Raw genomic sequence first — 8,547 nt, 5'->3', positions numbered from 1 at the left:
ACATCTACACCTGAACGTATATTCAAACTGTAGAAAATCAAACACACACACACAAAATCTTGAAAGCTGGGGTGGGGGGACCTTACCCACAGAGGAGCAGGATAAAAACACATCCAACTTCCCTTCAGAAACCATGCCAGCAAGAAGAGAGTGGAGCAAAATATTCAAAGTGTTGGGGGGGAAAAAAAAACCCTAGACTTCTGTATTCTTCAAAGCTGGCCTTCAGAATGAAATGGAAATACTTTCTCAGACAAAGGAAACTGTTGCCAGCAGACCTGCCTTGCAAGAAATGTTAACAGTTCTTCAGGAGGAAAAAGGATGTAGGTCAGAAACATGGGTCTACATAAGGAAAGGAAGTGCTCTAGAGGAGGAGTAAATGAACATAAAATACTTGAGTGAAATAGACATGCCACACCTTCCCCAGGAAGTCCTCCTGCCCCAGCACAGCCCTGCCCCTAACACCCCAGGAGCCCCAGCTAGCCTGCTTCACACAATGGTAGGGGCCTGTCAGCTGTCTCCCCGCAAGGCTGAGAGCCTGTGTCCCCAGAGGCAAGCCCATGACGTGCTCAGGGTCCAATGAATGAATGATGGCAAAGCACTCACACCAGAGGCTGGGATGGTGGTTAAATAGAGCATCTCTTTATCAGCAGTTCAGCAAGAAGACTCCAGTGCTGCCACTGTCACAAGGAAGGGCTCACCCACTGGATTCTCTCTGCCCAGGTGTGGTCGCTCCTCAGGTCAAGGGGGGTTGGACATCCTTCCGACACAGGCAGCTCCTTGACCCTGAAGGGCATCAACCTGGGAGGCAGGGAAATGCCCAGGGGCGCATCACGGAAATGTGCGAAGCCTGACAGGCAGGGCTGGCAATGCCTCCTTAAGCCCGCTGCTCTCGACATTCACAGAGCAGGATGCAGGAGTGGGAAGACCCACGAGGAGGAGGGGTGGTGTGTCAGGCAGAGCTGGTGCGGGAGCCTGGCTCTGCACCTTCAAACACAGAGGTGCCCGCAGGCACCCCCGACTCCTCGTCCCTGCTGACGTTAGCAAACCACTGACACGGCGCTTGCCACGTGCTGGACCCCATGGTCCACAAGGCAACGTCCTGAAGTCAGGAAACAGGCACCAGGGCATGAAGCAATCGCCCACGCTGGAGCTGGAAGAAAGCCATCACCTGCTCCCCAGGGTGGCCTAACCTGTACTGTGAGTACAGCTGCACCACCACACCCTCCTCTTACAGTCATTTGGGTCAGATGAGAAACCTGGGCAAAGTGTCTTGTGCAGAGCTGGCATACAGTAAGCGCTCAATAACTGCTAGCATACACCTCCACGGCCCTCCTCTAAGCATGCTGGTGGCCCCCCCATCAGCCGCCACGATGATCAGCATGGTCTCTACTGCGTGGCAGGGGTGCAGCAACCTTTCCCGGACAGGTACCTCCTGGAGAGGCAACTCCTGGCCTTGGCACGCCACCACGCCACCTTCCAGAGCAGCACGAACAGCCGCTGCCATGACCGCTGGTGCCGTGTGCAGGCCGAGAGGCCACACGAGCCAAGGTCACAGCCCTGATCGGGGGCTGGGCCAAAACCTGTGCGCCCTTGCTCCCACCCCAGTGCTGTGTGACCCTGTGACTCAGAGAGGGGTCAGCAGACCAGCAGCAGCTACACCCAGACCAGAGCTGCACGTCCCACCACAGCCTCGACCGCCCAGCCCCTGAGACCCCGGGGCCCGTGGACAACTGAGAAGCACTGGTCTGCGACCCCACAGTGAAGACTCAGAGACGCAAACCTGACCTTGACTCCAAGTCCTTCTGGAAATCTAAGAGGCGTGGCAGGAGCCTCAGGCAGCTGCCTGCTCCCCGACCCCCAGTGGCCCAGGTGCAGGCCCCTTGCTGGTATTCTCAAGCGCCACCCAGTGCGCCGGCTCCCTGCCCAGGGAGGCCGTCCTCTCGGCTCGGCCCCTCACCTGTCAGCCCTCTCACCTGCTGCTCTCAGCAGTCTGAGTAGGAATTTGTCTTGTGAAGCTCCTGAGATGCCTCATCCGTAAGATGGCATATGCTGCAGGGGACAGAGGAGAGGAGAGGAGAGGCAGTGGGGAGACCACAGGGCGGCAGAGCCCCCCCGAACGCACACACCCAGACCGTCGCACAGGGCCGGGTGGGCCGGCAGCCCGAGCCTTGGCCCAGGAGCTGAGTCCCGGGAAGAGGCGCTCAGCCCAGAAGGGCCCCTGGCTTGGCCGGGCCCAGGGCTGGAGCTAAGGGAGACCCACGGAGAGGCCAGCAGCGCTCCACCCACCTGCCCCCAGTTAGGACACAAATCAACTCCTCTCAAACACTTACCTTCGTCTCACCTGCTCTATCCGTTCTCGCATGGCATCATTTCTCACCTCGCTTGGCACTTGAAAGATACGGGTACGGCTGCAAAACACCATCAGACGTTGGGGTTCCCGGGTTCCTTCTCTTCTAACCAGTCACTGTGGAACCTCCAGGGTTGGAACCACGGGGGACCATAGCTCTGACCCTGTCACCATGAGCTTTTGAGCTGCACCTTCACCCTCCTTGTATCAGTAACACAAAGCGTTCTTTTTACTAACCAAGTACCCCTGAGCCCCCCAATGATCCTGGGCAGGTAGCAAATGGTCCTAAGGAGAGTCAAGGAGACAGAGAGGTTATGCGCCTTTGCTAGAGTTACAGAGTGAGTCTGAATTCCTCTCCAGCTTCGTCACCAGCTCTCTATCATCAGCATTGTGCCACAGTCACTATGATTTAGAGATCCTTCTAGAACATTCTGTCACAAAGAAGCTGCAGGCTCCTCTTTGCTGCTGTTTTTGTTTCATTTCACTGTTCTGGACTTGCCTTCCTCACCACAGTCCACTTCATGCCCTTCCCAACTCCACACCCCAACAAACCCTCACAAACCCTCCACTCCAGGAAAAGCAGCCTGCCCACTGGACCACCATTCTTGTGCCCACCGGACCACCCCATGCTTGACAGTGCCTTCTGGGTAATGCCTTGCTCTAGGTGCTTTGGGGTTTTCCCTGTGAATTCAGCTTTGATACCGCCTATGAGGACCCGCAGCCCAAACGTGCTCCGGAATATGGCTCATATAAAATGGAGCTGGTCAGTGCCCAAAGAGAGAGAGAAGAAAGGACAGAGGGCCTGAGGGGACAGGGGGATGCCTCCGAGAAGAAGGGGACACAGAGGCTGGACGGGGTGGGCCAAGGTGCCAGGCTCCTGCCCGTGTGGAAGGCCCTACCTGGCTCGGGCTTCTGTGTGTCCAGTCCCTGCCCAGACACGGGTCAGCCCAGGTGAACGTCCTGCTAGGAACCCTTCTGAAGCCTAGGCAGCAAAGCCGAGAACCTGTGCAGCCCGGCCCCCTACTGTGCCCTCCTACTGGTGTCCCCAACATGTCCTTCAGTGCTCACATGCTTCTCCATGCAGGTCACTTGTATCCTTTCAAATGGGGAACTTGGTTTATGTTGTTCTCTCTTCCAGAGGCCCTAGCAAACATCAGGTGGCCAGTACACATCTACCATATAAATGAGCATTCAGTGGTGCTTAATAAAGGGGTATGCAACCCTGACTACGTACTTAACGAAACTAATAGGAGGATGCCAAAATCAGTGGATCGGAGGGAGAAGCAGGCTGAGTTTATTGGTTTAAAATCTCCACAGAATATCCAGAGTGGAGAACTTGTATGCAGAAAATTGACTGATTTCTGTCCCGTGTCTCCAAAGCTGTAACCTACTTACGCTACACAGCCAAGCTCTAAAAAATACCAGAGGATGATGTTCAGATTGTCCAAACCAAGGAACTGCAACAGCTAGAGCAGGTAGCGTGGCCAGGTCAGGGGAGGACAAGCCTCCCACATGCAGGGTGGTGGACGGGGGACAGTCACCAATGTTCATGATTTGGGCGACCTTGGCCGGCTTCCATCCAAAAAAACCCTTTCCCAGGGAGGCCTGAAATTAGACCATTCCTCTTATGCAATTCTTGAGCATTTGAATCCTCTTTTAAAATGCTAATGCCACTGGAAGGGGTAAACACAGGAAAACTGTACATCCTGAAGCAAAAACAAATTTCTTGAGAAACATATCTTCCTTGATAGGAGACAGCAAAGCTGGCGATGGGGGCACAGAAAGGAAGTCAAGTCCAGAGATGAGAGAGGGCTCCTTCACAGCGGGGGGAAGCCCAGTGGAATCCCACAATGACTCTACTGGGAAAAGAGACCATCCCAGAAGCAGGCAGGGAAGCGTGTGCCGAGGCAGTGAGCCAGGTTCCAGGCCCAGCTCCCCTGCCTGGAGTCTTGCTCTTCAGAGCCAGGAAAGGTGGTGGCGGTGTAGATGGTCTGTGCAGGCTGGGGCTGACAAAGCAGCTACTGTGGAGCACAGAATTCTAGCCTCAGGGCTGAGAAACCTCCTCTCACCTCCTCCCAAACGAGGGCTTTGGCTTTTGCACTTTATGAGCCTATTTTTTTTTTAACATCTTTATTGGAGTATAATTGCTTTACAATGGTGTGTTAGTTTCTGCTTTATAACAAAGTGAATCAGTTATACATATACATATGTTCCCATATCTCTTCCCTCTTGCGTCTCCCTCCCTCCCACCCTCCCTATCCCACCCCTCTAGGTGGTCACAAAGCACCGAGCTGATCTCCCTGTGCTATGCGGCTGCTTCCCACTAGCTATCTATTCTACATTTGGTAGTGTATATATGTCCATGCCACTCTCTCACTTTGTCACAGCCTACCCTTCCCCCTCCCCACATCCTCAAGTCCATTCTCTAGTAGGTCTCTTTAAAGTGCAGCCACTTCTGGACAAATCAAGTGCAAAAACAACAGAAATCTGAAATTTATTCAGAAGCATTTAAGAAATGGTAAGCAAGCCCAGTTTTCCAACCCCTCTAGTCATTTTAAAATTTAGCAATGAGCTGGGCTTTCAAGATAGCAAAAATATTCCCTTAAGACCCCAAAGTAAGGGCTTCCCTGGCAGCGCGGGTTCGAGCCCTGGTCTGGGAAGATCCCACATGCCGCGGAGCAACTGAACCCATGTGCCACAACTACTGAGCCTGCGCTCTAGAGCCCGCGAGCCGTAACTACTGAGCCTGGGTGCCACAACTACTGAAGCCTCCATGCCTAGAGCCCGTGCTCCGCAACAAGAGAAGCCACCGCAATGAGAAATGAGAAGCCCGCGCACCGCAATGAAGATTCAACGCAGACAAAAAAAGAAGAGACCCCAAAGTAAGGCTGAAAAACTCAAAGGAGTCAACGTCTCTAGAGAAGGAGGGCCGAGGGTTTGTGTTGGCCAGTAATCCCAAAAGGGGGGCTTGTGCTTTCTCTGCTTCCCCCTCCCCACAGCGTGCCGAGCTTGGGGCAGATGAGATGCTTTACCTCCATCTTATGAACTGGATTCTTGTTCTTTCCTCCAGGACCTCCTGACTCTGGTTTGTTAACAAACCAGACTTTGAGAGGTGGTGCTTCACCTAGGAAATCCGGGTGGAGTCCAGTGGTTACTGCCCAGCAAGGACCCCACGGCCAGGGTGGAGCCCAGCCTGGACAAGCTCTGCCCACTTGCCCAGGACCCTTTGCGGTAGGACCCACCTCCCCCTTTCCCTCCCCTTGCCCCCTCCCCAGGATGGGCGGCTCAAAGGTTCCATTACCTCGTCTCTGGTCACATGTACATCTTGGCCATGCGTGGGAGGGCAGTTGGTGGACATCTTCTCCTTTATGTCCTGGGAAGCCTCTTCTTCAGTCTGAAAGACAAGCAATTTCCCTCAGAAAGTGTCACTCTATCTGGCCCCAATTCTCCCTCCTCTTCCTTTTCCTGTTTCTTCTTCCCCATCACAACACACACATGCGTGCCCACACAAACACGCCGTATTGCACAGTTCCTGCTATTAGCTCGTCTACTGCTACCTTCCTGTGGAATTCCAGGGACTCAGTAAGTCATGGGCCCAAGGTCCTCCTGAGACACCCTGCAGTGGGGCCACGCATCTGAAACCCCCTCCCCTCCTGTGTGCCTGAGAAGCAGGGCGGGGCTGGTGGTGACGCCAGCCCATCTCTGGCGAGGGGACAGCCTGGGTCCTTCTGGACATGTGGTGAATCAGACACGGCTCTAGGCAGGCTGGTGGGCAATGAGCTTGGGTTTCCTGGTTGTAGGGGGAGGGAGTCCAGCTCCCTGCACCCACTGAGGTCAGCTCTCTACAATCTGTGGTACCCTGAGTCCCAGAGGAATCTCACTCACCTTTTTCAACCAATGCTGTACTACAGACACAGCCTCGCTCTCCACAACTTCCACGTCCTGCAACAAAGTGGTAAGTCGATGCCCTCAGAATACAGAGAGACCCAGCCCCTCCTCCATTATCCACAGTTAGCACTGTGAGATCTTCTCTCCAGAAGTGCAGCAGGGGCTCAGAGGGGAAACGATACCTGACACACTTTCCACGTGGCTACCACCAGCCCCACTTACCGAACTGACTTTCGGTGGGAAGGGGAACCCGGCACCTTTCCGGGCAAGAATGTACACAATCCATGTTGTAATTATCATCTTTGGACTTACACCAGGCCTCCTTCGTGGCTCCCTCCTTCCACTAAAGCAGGCTGAGAACTCCTCTGGCACAAGGAGGTCCTTGGAGGGAGGTGCCCACCTGATTGGCTGGCCAATGATGATGTGACAATGACCTCCTTTAATCCCCAGGGTCAGAGTGTAGAAAAGAAAGGTGAGGAAGTGTCCACATTAGTGATGGCCACAGCTCAGAAATGGAGGTGGGAGGTGGGCAGTCAGGATATGAGCCTGAGAAAGATACAAGAGGGAAGTTACTGAATCAAAGATAGAAATTATGGAGGGTAAGGGAGGCTTATGGCTGGTCACCCACTCTTGAGCACTGCTGAAGCAGAAAGAGATTTTATAGTCAAAAGAATACATTTGTAACAAAATAACCTGGGCCCTCTAGACATTCGTTCAAACCATGCCACAGCATTTCTTATTCTTCCTCTTACAAATGGGGAGAAAGGGCCTGTCCGCCCAGAAAACATCAAAGATGGAGGAGCACAACTCTCAACAAGGACGTTTTACTTTTGTGTCTATTTTGTTTACACAAGTGATTCAAATCACAAAAAATAATCCAAACAATAAGAGGTAAAGGGTAAAAAGTGTAAGTGCCATTTCTTGTGAAGATATTTCCTGATTTTCCCAAGCCACCCACAGTGGACTGCCTAGGTGGAACGATAGTTAAGTGGAAATGGAAGGGGGGCTCTGTTGTGACTTCATAGTTGGGGGCAAACAATTGACAGGGGCTCAGAAAACTGCTATTCCCATCTAGAACCTTCACCAGGGAAGTGAAGTTCACGATATCCTAAAGCAAATGTTTAGCTGCTCTCTAAAGTAGTTGTAGCCTAACCCTGAGACTATTCTCAAGGTCTCAGAAATGAGGGTTGTAATCCTGTCTCCACCACTAACCTGTTATGCGATGTTGACAAAATCATTAGTCCCTCTGGTCCTAGTTTCTTTGTCTTCAAAATGAAAAGAAAAGCATAATGTTTCTAGTTTTCTTCCAGCTCTAACAGTCTATAAATGTTCTATTCCGATTCTTCTGAAGAGTATAGAAAGGCTTTATCTCACTCTCCCCAACGTCCCTAAAATAGCCACTATATCTCCTCACTCTCAACAAATCATCTCAACTTTACATCTTCTCTAGGCTATGCCAAGGCAACAAACAAGTCCCCAAATGAAAGCCGAGACTCACTCTCACTCTCAAAACACAAGTTCAGGGTAGCTGTGCTCCACTTGGTGACTTAGAGATACAGGGATGAATCCGTCCTCTGGCTCCATGCTGTCAGCATGTGACCTCTATGACTGCCAAACAAAGGAAGAGAACACATGGACGAATAAAATCACCTCTTCTGTTCCAGCCCAAAGGCTTCTTCTTAAAGCTTTTTGGCCAGTATTAGTCATATGACCCCAAACCAATGCCAAGGGAGACTGGAAGCTGCAAACCAAAAGATGAAATTACTCATCAACACCTCTGTTTCTGCTACTATCTCCTAAAAACTCTTTCCATCCTTACTGATGTAATTTTATTGTTTGAATACTTAAAACATCAATGTTATTCAAAAATTAAAACTACATGAAAAGACAAACTCAGGGAAGTTCCATCTCCTTCCCTGTCTCTTCAACTTTGTTCTTCAGAAGGATTTTCATAAGTTTCTAGGCTGTGCATCTGTGTTTATGTTTCCAAAATGAAACACATACATAAATCTATTCTCACATTTTATTACTATGTTATGAAATGCATACAGTAAAATATATAAATACATTCACAGCTCAGAAAAATTTTAAGCATGTGTGCACACACGCGCACACACACATACGTGTGTTTATATACACACACGCACACACATACACATGTTTAACCACCACCCAGATCAAGACATAGAACATTTCCAGCACCCCAACAGGCCCCCAGACCCACAAGGGAACCAACATTTTGACATCTATCACCATAAGTGTTTTGCCTAGTATCCCACTGTATTACCATAACACAAATTATCTATCAAATT

The 8,547-nt window shown here is 51.3% G+C and overlaps 1 protein-coding gene across 1 annotated transcript; it reads right to left on the bottom strand.

The window, feature by feature from the left end:
* Positions 1-617: 617 nt before the first annotated feature.
* On the bottom strand, positions 618-6,766 carry SPATA19 (spermatogenesis associated 19). Its single transcript, XM_027092947.1, has 7 exons — positions 6,458-6,766; positions 6,233-6,289; positions 5,649-5,741; positions 5,380-5,471; positions 2,331-2,408; positions 1,974-2,049; positions 618-783 (listed from the first exon to the last, which is right to left on the bottom strand). The coding sequence occupies exons 1-6, from the start codon at positions 6,533-6,535 to the stop codon at positions 1,983-1,985; spliced, it is 465 nt and encodes a 154-aa protein (XP_026948748.1). The 5' UTR covers positions 6,536-6,766; the 3' UTR covers positions 618-783; positions 1,974-1,982.
* Between the last annotated feature and the right edge of the window lie 1,781 nt (positions 6,767-8,547).

This window comes from Aethalodelphis obliquidens, unplaced genomic scaffold (assembly GCF_003676395.1).
Source record: "Aethalodelphis obliquidens isolate GAN/ISIS:26980383/991018 unplaced genomic scaffold, ASM367639v1 scaffold82, whole genome shotgun sequence".
NCBI lineage: Eukaryota > Metazoa > Chordata > Mammalia > Artiodactyla > Delphinidae > Aethalodelphis > Aethalodelphis obliquidens.
Note: the sequence above shows the minus strand (reverse complement) of the source record. Positions and strands in the feature narration are given on the sequence as shown.